The sequence below is a fragment of the Sus scrofa genome, chromosome 14 (assembly GCF_054392235.1).
Source record: "Sus scrofa isolate SSC_HxYL_T2T_F1_AM1 chromosome 14, Sscrofa_HxYL_maternal_Yorkshire_Landrace_v2.0, whole genome shotgun sequence".
In the NCBI taxonomy this organism is placed as follows: domain Eukaryota; kingdom Metazoa; phylum Chordata; class Mammalia; order Artiodactyla; family Suidae; genus Sus; species Sus scrofa.
In genome coordinates this window covers 161,661,201-161,685,456 of record NC_139396.1, presented here as the reverse complement: position 1 = coordinate 161,685,456, position 24,256 = coordinate 161,661,201, and the positions used below count along the sequence as shown (strand labels likewise).

Here is a 24,256-nt window from a genome sequence, read left to right as displayed (position 1 = left end):
TCCTCTTCAATATTAGGTACATTTTTTGTCGTAGGAGAAACAGGACTGACCAAAGGAAGAGACCTGACTCCCAGCCCGGGTTCCGTCACCAAGGAGAAGCACACTTAAGCCCGGGCCAGCTGCCTCCCCCACCCCTGGCCCCCACACTCTTCCATCCATCCGAGGACTGGCCTGGAGGCCCAGGACAGCCCCTCCCAGCTCTGCTCTTCTGTGGATCTATGAGGATCCACGCAAGGTGGAGGACAACACTCTACACTGGCTACGGGTAACTACCACGTGACCATCCTCAGAAACCTAATTCCGTTTGATTTCTACTGCCCTTAACTACCTGCTATGTATCCATTTCAGTAGCTGTCAATCTTTATCATCCCTGTAAGTCAAATAAATTACAAATCAAGAAGAAGTGTGTTCTCTTTTAGTCTAAAATAGGTTAACAGACTAAATTTCAAAGCTACCTTCTCTGTTGTTATGTATGAACTGTCAACTGACTGGCAGTATTCTTTCTCATCTGGTGTCATAACTTGACAGCATCTTTTTTAAAACTACTTACATTCCCCGAAGTACACAACGTGACTTTTCCTAACTGCACGGTGGTGGCAATCTTCGCTTCCACGATTTTACTACCCTTCTGCGACACGTTTTGCTCTGCACGGCTTCGGCATCACTTTCTTCCTATATGACATTAGCACTGAGGAACAAGACTGCGCATGCCAGCCTTGCATAACCTATTAGTCTTGTCTTTCTTTTTAGAAGCTAATTCTACCCGATTATTTTTCAACACTTTGTACTCTGCTGCTTCACACTCCGTCATTCTTCTTTTCAAACCCAGCCATAATCCACTGGAAAATAACCTATTCTTCAGATTCAAAATTCCTCTAAGATTTAAGACGGCATCTGCAGCTATTTTTAAATAAAATCAAATCACAAAATTCAGTAAAAGATGAACTGTACAAATAGGCAGCCTGGTGTCATGCAAAAGCACTTTTACCATTAAAACATGGATCTATTACTGAGCGCCAGACGTTTTCAGATCTGCTGTTCACTGAGATGAGGCACCAGTATTTATTTGTGTAGCGTGTAAGTTGCTTTTCCTACAACTGAAGTGTTAAGTTCATGTACAGCCTGAAGTAAAACACTGATTCTGAAATTTTTTCATTCTTCTGGGAGTTCATTAGTAAACAGCTAACGGCTGATTGCTGATGGTTATTCTATTGCCAATATATTAACTCATTTCTACTGCAACTGGCTGAGAAATGCTTTATTTTAGCTTTAGGCAATTACATGCAGACTAGAAAGATTGACTGGTAGTGTTTCATTTTTAAGGGTTAAAGTAGCAGACTGGAAATGTTATGCTTAAGGATAGAATGGTGGGAAGGCTTTATTCTAACAGCAAAACAGTTACACACTTTTTTAAGAAAAACGCACGCATGCAATAAAAATATTTAAAAGTAGAAAAACCATGCTGAACTGTCACAGAACCGCCATTTCTATCCACAGTCATTTTGACTCACGACAGGAGCCATGACTAAGGAGCCTAACTGCCACGTGTCCTCACTATCTAACAGCAAGGAAGCCTGAAAGAACACTTCAGAACCTGCAATGTTTTTGTGTCTGATTCAAAAAGTAAAACCCAGTTAGAGGACTCTCTGTAGGAGAAATTTCTGCAGCGTGGTCAAGTACCTTCTGCCTTGTTAAAAGCTTTGTGAACGGAACTAGATACAAGAATTCCCAAATAACTTAATTAACCTGCATGCTCAAGGATTTAACACTCTGTTTAAAAAGATGTACATCTCAGCGCTTCCTGAAAATTGTCCTGTAACACGAGAGGCGTCTCTCTCCTATCCTCCTGAGGAGCACGGAGTGAGGAGAATCTGATTCTTTGACGGCAGAGACCCTGTCAACATGTAAGACTCAAAACACCCTGTGAGACTCTGTCGGAAGAGCCTGCAGTAAAGGGTAAGAAGACAGATGTGCACTGTGCAGGGCCAGGCCAAGTCCAAGGAGACTCCGGGGCAGACCCTGAAATAGCTTTCAAGGCCTCCTTGATATGAAATTTAAATGTTATTCACTTGGAGTTCCTGTCGTGGCGCAGAGGAAACGAATCCCACTAGGAACCACGAGGTTGCGGGTTCGATTCCTGACCTTGCTCAGCGGGTTAAAGATCTGGCATTGCCGTGAGCTGTGGTGTAGGTCGCAGACGCAGCTCGGATTTGGTGTGGCTGTGGCTGTGGTGTAGGCTGGCAGCTGTAGCTCCAATTAGACCCCTAGTCTGGGAACCTCCATGTGAAGCAGTTGCAGCCCTAAAAAGCAAAAAAAAAAAAAAAAAGTTATTCATTCATGTTTTTCTGATTAACAGAAAGCAAGGCAGGGCCCGCTAATCCGAAATCAAGCGTAGCTCCACTCCACAAAGAGAGCCCAAAGGGACTAACGCGCATGACTAACAGTAGTGCTTTCAGACTGCCAGCCACCAGGGTTCACAGGAGCTGGTGGCCATTCTCTATAAAGGAGGCTGGCCTGTGCCTCATCGCTACTGCACCATCAGAAAAGCAAAAACAACTCTCCACTGAACAGGCTCAGAAAGGAAGAGGATGAAAGTCGAGCTCTGCTCCTACAAGAGAAGAGTTTAAAGACAAAAGACGCCTGTGCTGCAGTTCGCACAGAAAAGGGCAAACGGAATCAGAGCAGAGTCAACGAAGGAAGCAGCAGGGCCCAGTCACAATGAAAAACTCTTCCATTCAATCCTTAAGCAGCTTTTTAAAGAACACCAACACTCTAATAAAACCATCTATTTACTATATGTAGTAGAAAAACATGTTGTAACAGAAACCAAAATGCTGGGAAACAAAAAAGCCCATTAAAATGTAGTTACAGGTGTTCCTGTCATGGTTCAGCGGAAACAAATCTGACTAGCATCCATGAGGATACAGGTTCGATCCCTGGCCTTGCTCAGTGGGTTAAGGATCTGGTGTTGCCGTCGTGAGCTGTGGTATAAATGGCAGAGGCAGCTCAGATCCCGCATTTCTGTGGCTATGGTGTACGCCAGCAGCTGTAGCTCCAATTAGACCCTCAGCCTGGGAACTTCCATATGCTACAGGTTCTGCCCTAAAAATACAAAAAAAAAAAAGGAGTTATACACATTATAGAGAAAAAAGTATTTGTAAAGAATGAAACTGTTTCTCATACATGCCTAAAAATCTTTAATTCCCTAATTCTTACCTAAATGTCCATAATACAGCGTTTTCCATATTGTTCTGAAATGTTTCAAACTTTTTTTATTCTACCTTGTTATCTGTACAGTCTACTAAAAGTCACTCAAATAGTTAACATAAAACTGGCAAGAAATACATCATAAATTCAGTCTAATGAAGTAAAAGGCAAGCAGAAAAATTATTTCTAAGTATAACTCTACTTTATTTGAATAATCACAGAACCTCTGAACTGAAAAGGATCTCCAAGACTGGCTCCAACCCCCAAAACCATCAAGGAAGAACTAAAGGCACAGGAAGGTAACCGACTTGCACCTCAAGTTACAAAGGCAGGTGTCACCTGTCGTGCCATCTAGTCTCACGAGGCTTTGCAATGTGTCACCTCCCCTCCAGCGCCTCAGGAGGCCTTCCCCAAGCTCCAGTCTTCGCCACGTGCCAATCGCCTCAAGCTGTCCCTCGGAAAAGACGAAGAGAAGATGAAGCTCTGTTGGTGGCTCTGTGGGTTCACAACGTGTGACCTGCCACCCGGGCTCAGCCACACCCCAGAGCCAGTCCTACGGCACTGCAGACGTGAGCGAAGGGCTGAATAAAACCCATAGGCTGGGGAGCTCCCATTGTGGCTCAGCAGTAATGAATCCAACGAGCACCCATGAAGATGTGGGTTCCATCCCGGGCCTCGCTCAATGGGTTAAGGATCCGGCGTTGCCATGAGCTGTGGTGTAGGTCACAGCTGCAGCTCGGATCTGGCATTGCTGCGGCTGTGGCGTAGGCTGGCAGCTATAGCTCCAATTTGACCCCTGGCCTGGGAACTTCCACATGGCCCCAGGTGTGGCCCTAAAAAGCAAAAGTTCTTGTTATTAAGTCACCACCTGAAGTACCAGAAATGAGCTTCATGCCTGATGGGAGAAAGTGAACTAGTTGCTACACCCATTAAAAACAAACTAGCGAAACAGAGACTATTTGTGCTATCTTTGGTTAACCAGACTAGGTTAGCCTTCCAATGAATAAAGAGCAAGCATCTGACATGTAAATACTGATATATTTCCTTGATGCGAAGATTTTCAAGCAGAACTGAGGGATAAAGTTACCATTTCTCTAAGTGGAATTCATCATAAAACTTCACTTTTAAAACCGAACTTTTTCATGATTTAATATGCAATTTGCTAACTATACAGGGAAGAATTTACAATTAAATTTTATTGGAAGCTTGGCTATTTTTACAAAGTCACACTGGCCATGCAGTAATCATATCAATGACACACTCAATTTTACTGCCGCCTATCTTAATAAATTCCCTCCTGTGCAGTTGAAACAAATAATCTTGGATTCTCAACAGCATCATCAAAAAGCATTAAATGCTCAATTATGCAGCATAATAATGTTGTATGAGGCACAGTAAAAAGAAAACAACATAAACCCAATACCAGAGGGGTCAAATAACTTGGAAACTTACTTAAGGACAAAATTACAAGCATACATGTGGTAAGACAGTAAGAGTGACGATAAGCCACAGAATGAGGAATCGTTAAATTATGAGCAGATGTAAACTGGAAACGACAGTAACGGGTGAATGACACAGTCATCAGACGTTGAGACCACAGGGAAGGCGAAAGGACGCCGGGTAGACACAGGAGCGCTACCACAGTTCTGTCAATTACTTTTTTTTTTTTCCTTGGCTAAATCCTTGGCATGTGGAAGTTCCCAGGCCAGGGATCAAATATGGGCCACAACTGTGATCTACTCCGCAACTGCAGCAATGCCAGATGCTTAACCCACTACACCAGGCCAGGGACTGAGCTCGCACCTTCGAGGCGACCCAAGCCACTGTAGTCGGGTCCTTTACCCACTGCACTACGGCAGGAGTCCACAATTCTGTAAACTGCTGAATCCAGACTATGTGAATAAAATGAGGCTGTCAAGAAAGAGAAGAGAAGTGTTGAGAACAAAATTAAGTGAACAGGCCGAAAGCCCTAGAATGGAGACAGCAGGATGATGGCTGGACCCTGATCCCAACTCTGCTGCTGGGCAACCCGCGCAGTAGGCCGGGTGTGACATGCCTCCGACAGGACTTAAGTACACAGCAAGGATCTTGAGTCAGATGACTTCCAGGATGCCTCCGGTTCCAACATTCTCTAATAGTGCAGCTGAGTTCTCACCACCTACCTGCAGACCCCACCGGGAATTACAACCTTTCCAGTCTTCTAAGGGTGTCTGAAAACAGCACAGCTTGCAAAGAGCACCCGCCCTGGTGCAGCACTCACTTGCTATGGAATCCTAAAAGCAGCCTCTTACCGCAGCGCGGCTCCTGGGGTGTTCCCTTCATGAACAGCATGCAGGGGGCAGCGTGGGTCAGCTTCTTCAGGCGAAGGCTGAGGTCTTCTTTCAGGTGCTCGCTACCGCCAGATGGGAAAGAGCTGCTGGACGCATGTCGCTGAACCTTTTTGGTCAACTCTGGGGCATGTGCACCATCTAACCGGTCAATGCTCTGAGAATTCTGCAGGTAAAAAGTCATCTTAAAACGTGTGCATATTTCTTCATTATCTCTATTGTTTAGGCTCCAAAATTACAACAAGCACAAATCCACAGTTATGGACAATTTTTAAAGAGGGCAACACTACCGCTGGAAGAATTTTTTTTAATATAATATCTGATTACAAGTCACCTGCTACAGACATCAATTTCAGAAATAAATAACCGTCTTTTTTCTCTCTTTCAGGAACATACTAGGAAAGCATCACTGTATCTCAAACTCAAACCAGATCAGAGTCTAACCTAAAACAGAAAGGACCCCCCCACCCTCACTGGGATCAATCTATTATTAAGTATAAATGAGGTATTTGGGGAACTATGGTAACACTCAGGGGTGCCCTGAAGCACAGATTTGCACCCGCTTCCTAAAAGAGTCATTAATCAAAACAGAACCAGCCAGATGTTTCATTACGTCCAGGCACATGCCCTCAACAACCAACTTCAGAGCCAACTCGGGGACCATTGCGGGTTTACAGCCACATATCTGGACTTCTCTCCAGTTCTGGCTGCTGGACACCCCCCCAAGTCCGTGTCCCTTTTCCAGGACCCCCAGGGCAAGCCAACAGTGAGAGTACAAGAAGAAAGGGCAAAACCGGGAGCAACCAAATGCCTGGTACTCAGGGACCAGGGAGAGGGTAAAGAAGGAAACCGGCCCCACGGCCCCTGCAGACCCACTCTCCTCTGCCGTCTTCATCCTTACCTTGAAAAACAGAAAGGTGGGTACAGAACTAATTCCGTATTTTTCAGACACTTCAGGAACAGCTTCAGCCTCCAACTTTAAAATAAAAGATTTTAAGCATGATTATAAAAAGGTCCTTTTTCACTACTTCCATATGTACATCAGTTTCCCGCCACTACCCCTTCAAGTAGTTGATGTTGTTTATGACAAAAGGTTATGACACATTTACATTTAAATGAGACTCACTGGGCTGGCATGTCATCCACTGAGTCTGTGGTGTCAAAACAGGTTCAGAGGTTTTTATTTTGTTGCACATTTCAAAAGATGCCTGGAGGCTGTGAATAAAATTTTTGGTGCACTAGTGACCTAGTAAATTTTCAATCCTATGCAGCTACTACTATATTGAAATCCATAAATCACTGACCCCAGTTATGTCATGATTACAGTGCTTATTTTCTGCCCACAGCAATTCTTGCTGTTTGCTCTATTGACTAATTTCAAGAGGCAGTACATCATGACTGACAGGTGCAGCCTTCTGCAAATTATGAAGCAAAAAGGAGTATTTCTTCAATAAACTATTGATGTCTGATAAATTTTACTTTTAACTCCTGCAAGGCTGCTGGGTTACTGCTGCTGGGTCTGTTCATACACTTCAATGCGGTTTAAATAAGAGGACCACGCTCTCTTTGAGAATTTCCTAGAAGCCCTCCAACAAGATACGATGTGGCATCTGATAACATGGATTTAAACATGTTTGGTAACACACCTTCTCAATAATTAGAACACAATTACTGCAAGCCTTTTCTGTAGGACTTTATATACAGTGTACTTTGAGTAAACCAAGATATATTGTATCCTTCCCTCACAGGACTGTCAATGTAATATAAACTTTTAAAAACCAATAAAAATCTGTATTCACATTATACCTGTAGGAAATAAAATCTATTGATAAATTATATTGTTAAGAGTTTTTACAATATAAACAGTGCATTTTTCCAAGACTGAAAGATTTCCACTGGGCTTGAGGCACTATTTCAGTCCATCACTTGAACCAGTGCACTGCTTCTATCACATGAATGAGGATATGACCAAGCAGGAGGCAGTCATTTGTCTCGGTTTCTATCTTCCAGCTCATATAGTCTCAGGTACTCTCTTACCACCTTCATTCTTTTTTCTTTAGAACACCCTTTTAAAACAGTATTTTAAGTTTTCATTTCTTAGTGTATTTATGTGATTTTTTTTTTTTTTTTTTTTTTTTTTGCTTTTTAGGGCCACACATGTGACATATAGAAATTCTCAGGCAAGGGGTTGAATCGCAGCTGCAGCTGCAGGCCTACCCCACAGCCATAGCAACTTGGAATCAGAGCCGAGTCTGCAGCCTACACCACAGCTCATGGCAACGCTGGATCCTTAACCCACTGACCAAGGCCAGGGATTGAACCAGCATCCTCATGGATACTAGTCAGGTTCGTTAACCACTGGAGATACAAAGGGAACTCCCTTATTTGAAATTTTATATATATTTTAAAATCAATGCCAACTGTCCGATAAAACTGAAAAAAAGAACAAAGGCAAGGTAAAACATTTGGAGACAGTTATTTAGCAGACTCTTTCTAAAGTCTGAGAAACGTCTGTACCGTAGTCTTTCCTAGATTCCGCACTGAGACCAAAGAAGAGCAGCAAGGGGACGACAAAGCCAGTGCCTGTCTGTCTGTCCTTCAGCTAACATCCAGCGAGGGCCCACCGCACACCCAGCACTGGCCAAGCGCAGTGAAAATCGCCACCTGCAGCACCCCTGGGTTCTAACGGAGAGGTGGTACAAACCAAAAACACAGGCGAGACCAAGTAGAGATAAGATAACAGCATCTTAAACCTGAACAAAACAAGCAGCATCCTGGCTCATGAAAACAAATTCTTACTCGCTTTTAAACACTGATTTCTTCTCCTGTTCTGCAAGTTTCCAGCAGGGTCCTTCACTGACACCTCTTCTGCTGAAGCCAAGAGGATCACTACCCGTGCACCTCCCCTCAAATGAGCTCCCAGAAGACGGGACCTCAATGAGACAAATGGTGGCACGTCAACCCTCCCAAGCCGGGGCCAGGAGCACCATGACAGCGAAGCCTTTCCCCAGAACATCAAGGGCACCTGAAGTCCAAAAACCTTCGCAGCATTAAAACTTCTTGGAAGTATTTCCGTTGGATTAAAACATGACAGTTTTGACAATGAAAGAAGAAGATAAATGTGTAAATAGTAAAAGATGATCTGCATTCATAGGAGACCAAAGACGGCCAGTAAGAACTATCCTCCCTGGAGGCCCACACTGCATCACACACGCTCTACGTGACAGGCCTGTGTCGTGACAGGCCTTTACATAAGAGTGCCTAGACTGGTCACACCTGGAGAGCACGGGGCATGTCATGCTTTACATCCAAGGGCAATCTCAGCTTCACAAGGGGCTAGGGAAAGGGGTCACTTGTCCAGACACAGTTAACAGGCAGCCGAGCTGAGAAACAACTACAAAGCCCGTGCTTTTCTCACTAACGCCATGGTTAACTTTTTCTACTACAGCAACCAAACAAGGAAAATTGAATTTCAATGACAGGACTTGTATGACTTCAGGACCAAACAAAGAGGAACCTTTTTCAGCATGGAATCCCAGTCAGAACGCCTCTGGGGGACCACGTGCTTCCTACCCATGAATCTCAAACTTGGACCCTTCCCACGCAGGGGTGCTGCTCTGGGTCTGTGGCGATCGGGTGAGAAGGGCCGGAAGATGTTACTGCAGCAAGATGAATACAGTAGAAGGGAATTCTCTAGCAACTCCTTCAATTTCCCAGGGGTCACCAGAGACCGCCATGATAATAACGGCTAGCAGCTATGATGCATCGGGGCCAGACATCCTTCCAGGTGCGCTTATATACTGAATTCATTTAATCCTCTCAACGACAGATGCTGTCATTACCCAGTCCTAAGGAAGAGACTGGGACTTGAAGAGGCCGGACCTTGGTCAAGATCAGGACCCTGCTGAGGGGAGCGAGGCCGTCCAGCTCCAGGGGAGCCCCGCTCTACTCTGCTCGGCCCTGCTGCTATCTCACCAAATCCAGCGGCTACCCCGTTTTCCTCATTTTCCTGACCTTTCACGTCCTTCGGTAAGCGTGCTCATACCCGCCTTCTCCGATACCCTGCCCCTGGCTTTCCATGTTCCCTTGCCCCTAATTCTCAGCCTGAGGGTCAGGCTTCTTCCTTCGTGCTGACCTACACGAACCAACTACATGGCTGCACGTTCCAGGACTGGGTTCACCCCAGCATGGTACCGACACCCAAGTTCCACCCAGGCCAGGCCTCTCCTCTCACCTCCAAGCCACACACTTAACATCTGCTCTCAGAGCCCTACTGCACATCCCCCACGACACCTGTTCCTCACCCGAGCATCTCTATGTCATCTAACCCACCCCTGCTCAAATCAAAGAGGAGACAGCCCTGAACAATCTATTTCCTTCACCCTCCCCATCCAATCCATCAGCAGGGCTCCTGGGGCCCTCCTCCAAAATATAAGCCCACCCAGACCATGACATTTCAACATTACCCTCACTGGTGTCTGAGGCACCTCTCACCTGGCCTAGTGAAACTGCCTGCCAACTGGAATACCTGCTTCTAGGCTGTACTTCCACTCCCTTCAAACCATTCTCCACACAGCAGGCAGAGTAATCGACTTGGCAATCGGACTGTCACTTCCACTGCACTTGGATTAAAACCAAAACCTGGCCGCTGCCCACAGGCACCTGGCCCTTGACGACCTCTGCAAGGTCATGCCAGAGCCTTTCTCTCACTACCCTCCAGACCCCCCGGCCTGCTGCTGCTCCTCTGAAATCTGCACCTGCTCATCCTCTGCCTAAAAGCTCTCCCCAGTTCTTGCACTGACCGTCACCTTTTCATTTTCTAACTCACTTACCAGACACATTTTCAGTCCAACCCAAGGTACCCACCTCCCCAACCCCCATTTTTCAGAGCCTAACTATACATTTCCTCTGCAAAACTTAATACCATCTGAAATTACCTCAGTAATACGTTACCTAATTATCGTCTATACCCTACTGTTCCATATTCCCAGCGACTAGCATAATGTGTGGCACATAATTAAGAGCTCAATAAATAAATTTTAACAGAGTATCAAACAAACAGTGGTCACTATGCCTAAGCCAAAAAGCGGAATGGCACTGAGGCTCCAAGGTAAAGGCAAGAATGATTAAACCCAAAATCCCAGTGTAAATCAACTATGAAACACCTGACATTACAGAACATTCTGTTATACCCCATAGAGGCTTCTTTCTATTCGGTAACGTAATACAACAGGAAAAAATTTTTAAATCAAATTCTTTGTCAAACAGTCAAATATAAATTTCAAAGTAGTATTTAAATTAACATTTCTGATAACTTTTTTTAAAAGTTTGACAAATTTAGCCCAGTAACAGCTAATAAACTATTTAATAAACTATGTTAATTGTGGTATTTTTTAAAAGCTCTCTAAGTGTATTACATTTTTATTACATTTTTAAAATTTTTTAATTAAATTATGGTTGATTTAGTAATTGCGGATTTTTTTTTTTTTTTTTTTTGGTCTTTTTGTCTTTTAAGGCCACACACCTGTGGCATATGGAGGTTCCCAGGCTAGGGGTCCAATTGGAACTGTAGCCGCCAGCCTACTCCAGAGCCACAGCAATGCGGGATCTGAGCTGCATCTGCAACCTACACCATAGCTCACAGCAATGCTGGATCCTTAACCCACTGAGCAAGGCCAGGGATCCAACCCGAGTCCTCATGGATGCTAGTCGGGTTCACTAACCACTGAGCCTCGACAGGAACTCTCTAATTGTGGTATTTTTTTTTATTATTATTATTATCAAGACAGTACAGCGCAAAACTAAGATATTTTTAAGATTTAACAATTCTACTATAATTACCTGAGACTTTTTTTTTAGAGGGAGGGGCCTGCATCTGCGGCATGTGGAAGTTCCCAGGCCGGGGTTCAAATCAAAGCTACAGCTGCCAGCCACAACCACACCAGATCCAAGCTTCATCTGTGACCTACACTGCAGCTTGCATCAACACCAGATCCTTAACCCACTGAGCAAAGCCAAGAATCGAACCTGCATCCTCATAGACACTATGTTGGATTCTTAACTAGCTAAGCCACAGCAGGAACTCCCTGAGAGATGTTTTTAGTGTTCCTAAAAATGGAATCCTATGCTCTCTAAGATGCCAAACTGATTAATATTCTCTGACACAAAAAACCAAATTCAGGTAGTTGATAACTAGTTATACTACTAATTGGTACCTTTCTGGAGGTTGCCCTCCACTATCTGCTTACGCATACTAACTGTACAGACATTTGGAATTAAATGTGTAAGACACAGAAATTATCTCTACTAACAGCACAGCCCTTTAGAAATTAAACAGTGTGAGCTTCGTCTTTAAGATGGATGCACATTTAAGAATAAGTCAGACTATAAAGATTCCTACTTTGTAAAGGATCAAAAAATACAAATTTAAGTATGTAATTCCTTCTGTACCCTTGATTTCATATCTGAAGTTACAATGGGAATAATTCAAGTACATCAGCTGCCATACAAACAAAATTAACATTCAATGAAATCTAATAGCATAAAATCTCACCAGCCAGGCAGCTGGTAAGTCTGACTGAGAATTTTTGTACCAAAGTGCATCATGAGGTGAAATGAGCACCATGAACTAGTAGGATCAAAGCACTAAACGGGAGCGGGGGTGGTGGTGGAGGGAGAGCCACTTGCACGAAGGAAGCCGTAACACAGAAGAAAGAACGCCCGGCATGGTAAAGGTCCCACCTCAGGCATCCCATCACCTGGTCGAGAAGCCGAGAGAACGGGAAGGAAACAACAGCAGATGGAACTACCAGATACTCTCTAACAGTCCGACCACGGCGCAGACTACGTTCAGAGAGAAACCAAAAAAGCAAACAGAGCGACACAGAAATACCTCACACAAGCTTCGATTTAAGTCCTCATGAGTATACCTAAATACAATATTTACTTAAAAAATAATAATAAGATCAAATGTAAAATTTTTGAAAATGACAAATTGCCACACCTATAAAAAATGCACCTGAAGTCCCACTGTGGCTCAGCAAGTAAAGAACCTGACTAGTATCCTTGAGGATGCAGGTTTGATCCCTGGCCTCACTCAGCAGGTTAAGGATCTGGCGTTGCCATGAGCTGTGGTGTATGTTGCAGATGTGGTTTGGATTCTGCATGGCTGTGGTGCAGGCTGGTAGCTCCAATTCGACCCCTAACCTGAGAACTTTCATATGCCGCAGGCGGAGCCCTAAAAAAAAAAAAAAAATGCATTTGATTTGGACATGAATATGACTAGTGGTACCTAATTTCATTACCCAATAATACTATTCTTCCTCCTTCCCACCCCTAGACACTCTATCTACAGACCAAATAATCTGATTTAATAATAAATGTTATTCCCGTTTTAGTCAAAGATAAAATGCTAAAAAAAACTGACTACAGAATTTGAAAAACAAAGGCACTTGACATTTCAATTAGTTAGTTAATTTTATACTGAATAGAAGTAAGGTTTATGAGACTTTTAGCCACAGAAATAACTCATGTATCTCCTCCAAGCCCTGGGAGGTATGAGAACGCCAGAGTGGGACACACGTCAGGACCAGGCTAGATGTCAGGACCAGGCTAGATACGACGGCCGAGGCAGGTGAGCAGACCAGCATGGGGCCTAGGCATGGCCCCAGGTCGGAGCCTGGGTGTACTTTACCACCACCTCATCAGTCCAGGAAATGAGATCCAGAAGCCGTAAGTGGGAAAACCAACCCTGCCTTTCCGCAGCCTATTCCAGTGAGCAGACTACTGGGACCCAAAAATGTCTGCTAGCTTTTCTCAGGTATTATTTTACCATCTTCTACAAAATAAGGAATTGCTGATGATTACAAAACTTTACAAACTATTCAAAACATCGTGCTAAGATCACCTATACAATTATTCTGTAAATACAAATCACAGAATGAACTAATCTCTATATTTCACAAGTCAAAAATGTGGAGTGCAGTGTTTAAAAAAAAAGAGCTCCTCCTGTGGCTCTGCAGGTTAAGGACCCAATGTTGTCTCTGTGGGAATGCACGTTCCATCCCTGGCCTCGTTCAGTGAAGGATCTGGGTGGCTGTGGATGTGGCATAGGTCACGGCTGCAGGTCTGATGTGATCCCTGGCCTGGGAACTTCCATATGCCACCATAAAAAGTAAAAACAAACAAACAAACAACACACACACCAAGAAATCAAATTAGAAGTAATAGAGGGTAATAGAACATAAATTCTATATCCTAAAAGTTTCGAAAAGCTCTAAGAAAGCTGGGGGTTGGGGGGGGGGGCTTGCTTTTCTTTCATTTTAGGGTGGCACATACAGCATATGGAAGCTCCTGGGCTGGGGGTGGAATATGAGCTGCAGCCACCAGCCTACACCACAGCCACAGGAATGCCGGATCTGAGCTGCAACTCCGACCTATACTACAGCTTATGGCAATGCCAGACCCTAACCCACTGGGCAAGGCCAGGGACTGAACCCGCGTTCTCACGCACACTATGTCAGGTTCTTAACATAAAACTGAGCGAGCCACAACAGGAACTCCAGAAAGACGTTTGTTCGTTTGTTTGTTTTTTGGTTGGTTGGTTTGTCTTTTTAGGGCCGTACCCGTGGCATATGGAGGTTCCCAGGCTAGGGGTCAAATTGGAGCTATAGCTGCTGGCCCACAATACAGCCACAGCCATGCCAGATCCAGGCTGTATCTGCAACCTACGCCACAGCTCATGGCAAAGCCAGACCCTTAACCCACTGATCGAGGCCAGGGATTGAACTGAGTCAGATTTGTTTCCAATGAGCCACGACAGGAACCCCAGAAAGCTGTTTTTAAATAAACCACACGCCTCTCTTACTGGGAAGTGCCAGCTATCTCTCAACTATTTTCTCGCTCACATATTTTACCTTTCATCAGCTCTCTACTGTTCAGCGCTGCAGCCTTTAAAATTACCTACCTTTCAAATTCCACACACATTGTCTTTTGCCCTCAAGGATGTCTGATGGAAGAAAAACTATGCCATGGAATGAATATCCAGAAGATGACACCTGGACAAATTACCCACTCCATGACTGGCAGGTGCAGTCGGGTTCCGGTATCCCCAACAGATAAGGGCTTCCCAACCCTTGGCTTGCTGAGACACTTCAGCACTTGAACAACTTAAAACCTCACTGCCAAGTTTGGTACCAATGTGAGAAGAAATTCTATAGTCACTTTAAATAAATCATTCAAATGGCAGCTAAGAACAATGTGTTACCTAAACCAGTAACATGATACACATAAAAGCAGACCTACAACAATTGCCATCATCTTGATTAATCTTATGATTGAAATGTTTAATCATTCATCTCACTTGTAATCACTATCTTTTATCACTGACCAAACATGCAGTTTTAATGTCCCCTTCTATTATTTATACTGGACATTTTAGGATTACAATCTAAGGTTACATTACACATTTCATTGGAATTTTAAATAAGTCCTTAAATTTTAAAAAGCTAACTATTATATTCATACTTGCTCTATCTGCATAAAGAAACACTAGAAGGATTCATACAAAATTAATACAAGCAGTTACTTATGAGATAGGACGATGGGGCTGACAGGGGAAGGCGTGGGGTGAGCCTTCTCAACACACATCTTTTCACAGTTTTGATTTTTGAACCATCTAAGTGCAACACCTATTCGAAGCACACTTACCTACACAGAAACTGCCTAAAAAGTACAACACCTACCACGTAAAGGAATCAATATGTCAGAATTCTGCGTTTTCAGTTCACATAAAAAGCAGCACCCCGACAAATGCAGTTGCCATCATTGTTAACCCCACATCCAGGTATACTTGCCAACACATCCTCTGAGCTCACAAACTCTGGTTTTAAAAAATACGACTTTGGGGTTTTTGTCTGTTTTTTTCAAAAAAAAAAAAAAAAAAAAAAAACACCTAAGACTTCAGCTTGTGAATACAGAGTGTGCCTCCCTTCCCAAAAATTCCTTTCTAAGATAATCAACTGGTATTGTGGGGCACAGTTGCCTAAACCATACCAAGTCTTGACTGACAACATTAAATGTGCTAGACCTAGTGAGCTCGTCTGGTCTCCGCACTCTCCTGGTGCGTGCCTCCCCCAGAAAGGTCCCAGGAACGCAGAGCATGGGAGACGGAGTGAAAACAGCAGCCAGGGAGAGACGGGCTCCCTTCTTCCTCTGCTTCCTGAGCAGGTGGAAGGGGCTCAGTTTCCCCTGCGGGCCTGCAGGGCTGCCCACTCCCTTAGCTCCCAGCAGCCTTTGCACACCCTCTCCTGAGTCACTTTCCACACCACACCTAGCTTTTCAGTGAAGTGAGGCTAATTAACATTTTTACTAGATTAAAACCACAATGAATGAGGCAGGCTGCTTTTGCTCATGTCAACAGCCTCCCACTGCCTGTCCTGTCCTCCCACCCAAGCCTGCGTTAGGGAAAGTCAGTCAGTACTTGAGAAACGCAAAAATATTTCAAGCTTTTTAAGAATAATCTACTGTGAGAGCAGATCCCAACACCGACCATGAATGAGGACGCCCACACCACGCCTTGCTTATGTTAATTAATAAAAGGTGGTCTAACGCATAAATCGGAATTAAATTCATCAAGGATGTGACACTGAAAATACCGTACCTTCACAAAGGAAACTTGCGGGTGCTCCTTGGCTAACTCGGCCATCACATCGTTCATCTGAGCACACTGTGGGGCCCATGGTGCCCAGAAATGGACCACCAGCAGGGACCTGTAAACCCATAAAGTGCAGCTTAAAAATTTAAAGTGCAGCTTTAGAAATTAGCAAATACTGAACAGATTAACTTCTTTTGCAAAGAAACCGTTACAAGAACTGCCTGAATTGTTTTTGTACTGCCAGAAATACATACAGTTTCGTTCTGCTGTATTAAATACAGACTGAACTGTAAAAATTTGCAAGGTCTGGAGAACCTTCTGGATGAATTTTCAGGTTAATGATTTTTCTTGAGCCAATACATAGCTCATACGATGTGGTTCTGAATACTCACTCACCTCACCTACAAGCCATGTGTAAATCAACGATATTTCGAGACAGGAAAGACGGAAGCTAGAGCTCTGTAGCCAAAGCACAATGCTCGTGAAAAATGACTGTATGTGCATCACTCCTACTAATGGCAGTACTTACTTGTTAAACACGGCGCTGTGACGAAGTGACCCCAGGAACAGGAAATAAAATGCTGCGAGTGAAGGGACGCAACCAGAAAACAGGGGAACATGGAACTGCTTTTTATGGACATACTCTTTTATATCAAGCTACAAAAGATTTTCTAAACACTGTTAGTATGAACAGACAGAAGAGTGGATTAGTAAATTGTTGATGAAATTCTTAGGGATCTCAGTATATGTCTATCAACTATTTTCATACAAAAATTATCTTAGCAAAGATATCCGTAAGTCTATCCTCGTACCCAACTGAAAAAACCCTTCAGTTTACAGAATTCTACATTCAAATATAAACCCCCTCAACCCCCCCCAAAAAAAAAATTCTGAAAACTCAGGAAGAAAACACATTAAAAATAGGTCACATGGAGAAAGGAAACAAAGACAACTACTCTTGGGCAAGGCAAGGAGACACGAACTGTACAAGCAGCAAAGGTGAGAGGAGCCTGCCCCGCAGCTGGGGAGGCGGGGAGCCGAGGGAGGCCCGGGACCTTCAGAGGGAGGAGGGTCAGGATCCGGGGCCCTGGAGATGTGGTCTAAATGCCAGTGCCTCCAAGCTTCTGGCTGGGTGACTGACGGTTAGTGGCGGCACCAGCCACGAACCACAGTGCAGAAGCTGCCAAGCTAAGAGGAAAGGAAGTCTAGTGGGCCACTGGTGACGGCCTGGAGCTAAGACGTCCACGCTTGATGTGCAGATTTGCAGATTAAGAAACGGACACCAGCTCATCCATGCAGGAGGACCAAAGAAGCCAGGACAGAGCCGCTGGGGTTCATCAACAGTCCATTAGGGCAGATGGAGAAAAAGAGCCCTGGTGGTAGATCAGAGACAGACCTAAGAGGTACAGAGCAAGGTTCCTGGGTCTCACAGAAGAAGGAAGCAGACGACCTTCAAATACAGCAGCAAGGAGTTCCCATCGTGGTGCAGCGGAAATGAATCCAACTAGGAACCATGAGGTTGCGGGTTCTATCCCCGGCCTCGTTCCGTGGGTTAAGGATCTGGCATTGCCGTGAACTTTGGTGTTGGTCGCAGAAGCGGCTCGGATCCCACGTTGATGGGGCTGTGGTGTAGGCTGGCAGATGTAGCTCCAATTACACCCCTGGAAACCTCCATATGCTGCGGTACAGCCCTAAAAAGACCAAAAAAAAAAAAAAAAAGACAAATATAGCAGGAAGGGCAACAGCAACTGTGAGGGGAGTTCCAGTGGATGACAGAAGCAGCGCGTGCGTGACGGGACTGAGGATGAGGAAGTAGAGGCTGCTAGAAACCTACTCTTTAAGAGATTTGTCTATAAACAGAGAGAGATCAAGGATCAAGGGATGGGCTTTTTTCAATACAAGGAAATTTTCATAGTTTATTTTGTGAGGGGACAAACCAGTGGAGAAGGAGGCGCTAAACACACAAGAGACAGCTAAGGAGTCAGGGTCTGAGGTGGCAGGAGAGAGGAATCTTCAGCGGGGAAGAATTTGCCTTGAGAAGAGCAAAGCAGTCAAGAATGGGTAAAGCTACAAGAAAACGTGTACTGTTGTCAGAGGAACAAGTAGAGGGAAGATGCTTCTGGAAGTGCAGTTTTCCCAAGTAGGAGGCAAGGTCCTTCGCTGAAACAAAGGAAGATGAGGACAGGAGTCACAGGGAGAACTGCGGAAGACGGGAGAGCTGTCCAGGGCCACAAGAGGAAAGCAGGAGGCTCCACACGGAGTTCCACACAAGGGGGGAAGGACACGTGGTGGGTTCTAACTCCAGCGGGTGTGCAGGTGGCTAGAGGCGCCGGGGCATACTTCCCCATCACTGCTCTCTCCTCCCCTGGGGCACACAGCTCCCCCCCCAACTCTGTATTCTTCTGTGCAGCTGAGTTCTGGAAGCAGGTCAAGAGTGGTCTGCCCTCGGAGTTCCCGTCATGGCGCAGTGGTTGGCGAATCCGACTAGGAACCATGAGGTTGCGGGTTCGGTCCCTGCCCTTGCTCAGTGGGTTAGCGATCTGGCGTTGCCGTGAGCTGTGGTGTAGGTTGCAGACGCGGCTCGGATCCCACGTTGCTGTGGCTCTGGCGTAGGCCGGTGGCTACAGCTCCGATTCAACCCCTAGCCTGGGAACCTCCATATGCCGCGGGATCGGCCCAAGAAATAGCAACAACAACAAAAGACAAAAGACAAAAAAAAAAAAAAAAAAAAAGAGTGGTCTGCCCAGCCCCTCAAAGAGCTTCTGCAGAGGATGCAGGGGAGGCTTGGAGGCCGAAGGGATAGTGAGAAGGAAAGCAGGCCCAAGAAAGGACTGTACAAGAATGTTCACAGAAGCCAGGGACATAACAGCCAAAACCTGCAAGTAACCCAAATGTCTGCAAATTGGAGAAACTGTTGCCTATTCATACAATGGCACACCATTCAGCAATAAAAAAGGAACCAACTACAGATACATGCGACAACATGAGTGAATTCCAAAAACACACTGAGCAAAACAAGACAGACATAAAACACCAGCTTTGTGACTCCATTTACATAAAGTCTAAGAGGCAACACTAATCTATGGCGACACAAAGCAAATTATCGGAAAAACCATAGAGAACATTCTGGGGATCTATATCCTGGTAACGAAAGATGGTTACACCATTTGTGTTTAAACAAATGTCAAAATTCATCACACCTAACAATGAGACCTGTGCATTTTATTACAGTTTTTAGTGAGTTCTTTTTTTTTTTTTTTTAAGGGCCGAATCCATGGCATATGATGGTTCCCAAGCTAAGGGTCAAATCGGAGCTGTAGCCGCTGGCCTATACCACAATCACAGCAACGCCAGACCTGAACCGAGTCTGTGACCTACACCACAGCTCACAGCAATGCCGATCTTTAACCCACTGAGCGAGGCCAGGGATTGAACCTGCATCCTCATGGATGCTAGTCAGATTCGTTTCCACTACACCACAACGGACACTCAGTTTTTAGTAAGTTAATACTGCAATCTTTTAAAAGATTTTTCCCAGACTGAAGAAAGATTTTTAAAGCATAATATTCAATGATAAAAAGGGATGGAGTGAGACAGCACTCTCATATCCTGCTGGTAAAAATTAAATTGGAACCTTTCAGAAATTTCTTTTTTTTTTCCTAGGGCTGCACCTGTGACATATGGAGGTTCTCAAGCTAGGGGTCTAATCCTACGCCAGAGCCACAGCAATGTGGGATCTGAGTCATGTCTGCGGATCTACACCACAGCTCATGGCAATGCTGGATCCTTAACCCACTGAGTGAGGCCAGGAATCAAACCTGCAACCTCATGATTCCCAGTCAGATTCATTAACCACTGAGCCCCAATGGGAACTCCCAGATATTTCTTACATGCTTTCAAGTATCCTATACACGAAATTAAAGGGACAAAGATTCATGTATATGAATACTTTCCCAGTACTTCACATTGCAAATAACTGTAAAAATCTATTGTTCAAAAATAGAGATTTTTAAATGATCATATAGTAATTTATTATAAAGCCGTTAAAAATCATATTTCGAAGATTTTAAATGACATGGGAAAATGCTCACAATATAAGTACCTTGTTTAAAAATTAAAATAGGTTTTTGATTTTTTTTTTTCTTCGTTTCTTTTTAAGGCTGCACCTGCAGCATATGGAAGTTCCCAGGCTAGGGGTCAAATGAGAGCTACAGCTGCCAGCCTACACCAGAGCCACAGCAACATGGAATCCAAGCCACAGCTTCGACCCACACCACAGCTCACGGCATCGCCAGATCATTAACCCACTGAACAAGGCCAGGGATCAAACCCACGTCCTTGTGGATACTAGTCAGATTCCTTACCTCTGAGTCACAATGGGAACTCCTAAAACAGGTTACCAAAGTTTTTAACAGTATGAGCCCATGTATGCAAAAAAGAAAAAAGAACATATACATAACTTAAATTCCATGACTACTAATGCAGCTTTGAAGAGTAAATTAACTTCCACATCTGTAAAAGAGCAATAACTAACTCCCTGGGATAGTGGGAACATCAAATAAAAATATATAAGCACCCTGAAAACATTAAAGAATCATACTAATGTTATTAATAATCCACAGTATTTTCATGTTTGTTATTCCACTTTCCATAAGTATGCAATGCCTATCATAAGGACATAAACCTGGAACAAATATAAAAGCTATTATCCTCTCTTGGATTATATGTAACAGTATCCTCTCCATCTCTGTGGACAGCCCAATACACAGGGTACATTATTCAGGGAAACCTTTCGAGAAAGGTAAGGTTCAAATCCTAACTAATGTGATTTTAAACAACTGTAATGAACCTGGGTTCTCCTCAGTAAGATAATGAGTGCTCAATAAATGGTCATTTCTCTATTAATACAGGTGTTCTGCTCCTAGTTACCCTCTGCAGATAACACCAGCTACCACTTACTAAAATCATATAGTGCTAGACTCTGCTAAATATTTTACAAACAGGCAAAACCTTAATTACTCTGCAAATGGGTATTAACAGCCCCCTTGTATAGACCAGCTGAGGTTTCAATAACATATAAACACCTGATTAGATAACTTAATCCAAAAATGTTTCAATTCACATGAAACTGTAAAATTGAGAAGTGATGATGTGCAGACTTCAACGACTACATTAACAAGCACTATTTAATCTTCTGTGTGTGCGTGTGTGTGTGTGTGTGTGTGTGTGTGTGTGTTCTTTTTAGGGCTGCCCTGGGGGCATATGGAAGTTCCCAGGCTGGGGGTAGAATTGAGCTGCAGGCCTAGGCCACAGGTCACACAATGCTAGATCCTTAACTAAGCAAGGCCAGGGATCGAACCTGAATCCTCCTGGATCCTAGTCAGGTTCATTAACCGCTGAGCCACAAAGGGAACTCCTATTTAATCTTCTTAAATGCTTCCATTTTCACAGAAAGTAACAGATTTGCTCCTTCCCCAGCTGCCAAGCATAACTTCCCGGTTAAACTAATCACCATGGAAAAGGTGGTTTTCTGGATTATTTCAAGCATAGGCCAGTGGCAAGAAGACACCCAAATGGTATGAACATTTAAACTTTCACTGACTGCCATGGTTTAAGGACTTTAATGTTTGAAAGAGGCAACATAAAAACAAAAATGTGAAACATACAAACAAAGCAGCCTTCCGGGTGAAAGTAAGTTGACCATTTATTTAAGGCAGGTCCACACAAGCCCTGCTCCTGCCAAGAGGCAGCCCCTGGGGTACTGCACAACCGGGCTGCTGTAACATGTGGCCAGTGCAGGATGGGCCACCTTTTACCAAGGAGCCAATGTCACTCCTTTCGCATCGCCCCCCCCCCACACACACACACTTTGTCTTTTTTAACAATTTCCCAGATAAAATCGAAATGGCCAAAGAGCTGTTGTTTAACTTCACCACCTCGAGGCTTGGCCAACCCCAAGTTAGACAGCAGCTCCGGCCTTTCCCGTTTCCAACAAAGGCCACTCCCACCTCCCTGCACCCCGCTCCGCGCCGCTCTCCCCGGGGCTCCCTAACTCTGCCTCGGGACTGCATCTGCGTTGCTGGCCTGGGAGCTGCACGCGGGCCCTGACTCCAGACTGGAAAGCCCAAGGGCTGCCCCCGCCAGGGGACACGGCGGGTTCGCGCCGCTCACCCCGGGGTGGCCGGGGGCCTAGCCCCTCTCACCGTGCAGGAACCGAGGCCTGGTTCCGAAACCGGCGCGGGGTCAGGCTGGCAAAGGGGCAAGTGGGGGCCTGGCTCCCCGACGAGGCGCCGGCGCTCCTCCGTCCCCACCCGCGACGCCCCGAGGCGGCCCGGCCCCCGCGCTCTACAGGGGGAGGTGGGCTGACCGCCGCGGAGGCCCGTGCGCGCCCATCCGCCGAGACCCGCCTGCGACCCCGGCACGGCCGCCGCACCCCGCGGGCCTCCTGCCGGCGTCTCCCCAAGGGCAAGAGGCACGCGGGCCAAACCAGAACGGACGGCGGCCGAGCCCGGTCCGGAACCAGGGGACCCTCGGCTCCGGCCGCGGGTCAGCCTCCCAAAGGGACGGCGCCCGGTGGCCGAGGTCCGAGCGCTCGGGAAGGAGGCCGGCCCGCCGACCACGCGCGGCCTTCCTCGCCGCCCGCCCGACGCGGCGGCCGAGGGCCGGGGTCTCCCGTCCCCCGTCCCGCCCGGGGCTGAGTCGCCGCGCCGCCGCCGCGCCGGGGCCGCTGGGACGGGCCGCTTGCGGGCCTCCGGGCGCCGGGGGCCGGGGTCTGCGGTCCGACCCCGCTCTCCTTCCGGACCGGGAGGCTGTGGGGTCCGGGGCCGCGCCCAGGCCGGGCCGCCCGCTGCCGCCCGCGTCCCCTCCCCCAGGCCGCCCCCGACCCCCGCCGCCCGCCGCCCGCCGCCCGGCTTACTTGGCTCTTAGGCGCAGCAGCTCCTCAAACTGCCCGGCGGAGCCGACCTCCACCACAGCCGCCGCCGCCTCGGCCGCCCCCGCCGCCATGCTGCCGCCGCCAGACCCGAGCAATCGAGCGCGGGCGGCCGCTGGGGGCGGGGCCTCGCGGCGCGCACGGAAGCCCCGCCCTCCGGCTCGCCCCGCCCCCGGCCCGCGCGGGCGCCTGGAGAAGGTGAAACCCGGGGCGGCGGACCCCGGGCTCCAGACCCCAGCGGCCCGGCGCTGTCGGGAATCTTGCCCTCCAGGCGTCTGACCGCCGGAGTTCTTGGATGCGAGGGCTCCTGATTCGCAGGGCTCTGTATGTTCCTTGCTGCTCCTGCTGCAACTGGGAGAAGGGGTGTGTGTGTGTGTGTGTGTGTGTTTTGCAGCTGGGAGAAGGGGGTGTGTGTGTGTGGGGGTGTATTTCACAAGCTGAAATTTTAATCTAAAATTAAATTACATAAAGGTGGGGACGGAGTAGGAGGCCAAAGAAAGGGAGGCTGTGGCGCTTCCGAGCCTCGACACTGACAAGGAGCTTCGAACCCAGTCCCAAAGTACCCGAACCCGCACCAGCGCGTGCCCGGTCACCTAAGCCCCCAGCAGTGCCACCCCTGAGCGCTGCCAGTGGGCAGGCCCATCGCCCATTGTGACCACCAGCAGCACGGCCTGAGCAGGCTCATCACCTAGGGCACCATGGGCCCAGCTCACTCAGGCCTCCGGGGTCCCCATGCCCTCTAACCTCGGGGCCTTCTCTGGCTCCCCTTGGCAACTCCTGATGTTGACACTCCAGGGAGTGTGCTCTCCCCACCTTTCCACCTCCCCTCCTCCTGCCTCCCACAAGCTCTGTGGCCTGGGTAACCCTGTCCATGGCCCTAGTATCCTCAACCGATGGCTGAGAGCTCTCCTCTGCCTCCAGAGCCCCGCATCCGTTTGCCCTGGAGAGAGAGTGGGCATCTCTTTCTAAGCTGTGGCCAAGCCACCCCTGGCCTTCTCTCCAAAGCGCCCCTCCTCCTCCTCCTCCAGTAGCTCCCATCTCAAGGGTCATCACTTCCACTCTGACACGTGGAACTCCTCCTGCGGTCCTCAGGCTTTGGCCGAAGGGCAGGACCCAAGCAGCCTCCCCTCCTTGTTC

The 24,256-nt window shown here is 46.6% G+C and overlaps 1 protein-coding gene across 4 annotated transcripts in view; it reads right to left on the bottom strand.

Annotated features, from left to right (window-relative positions):
* Nucleotides 1-23,225, bottom strand: part of GLRX3 (glutaredoxin 3) — a 35,602-nt gene extending 12,377 nt beyond the window's left edge. Inside the window, exons 1-5 of one of the 4 annotated variants that reach the window (XR_014825629.1) lie at nt 23,105-23,219; nt 16,195-16,303; nt 6,436-6,510; nt 4,914-5,700; nt 771-4,008 (exon numbers count right to left, since the gene is read on the bottom strand). Coding sequence is in view for 1 of the 4 variants with exons in the window: in NM_001243896.1 (NP_001230825.1) it covers nt 5,499-5,700; nt 6,436-6,510; nt 16,195-16,303; nt 23,105-23,193 (475 nt within the window). In the remaining 3 variants the exon portion in view is untranslated. 4 annotated transcript variants of the gene reach the window in all.
* Between the last annotated feature and the right edge of the window lie 1,031 nt (nt 23,226-24,256).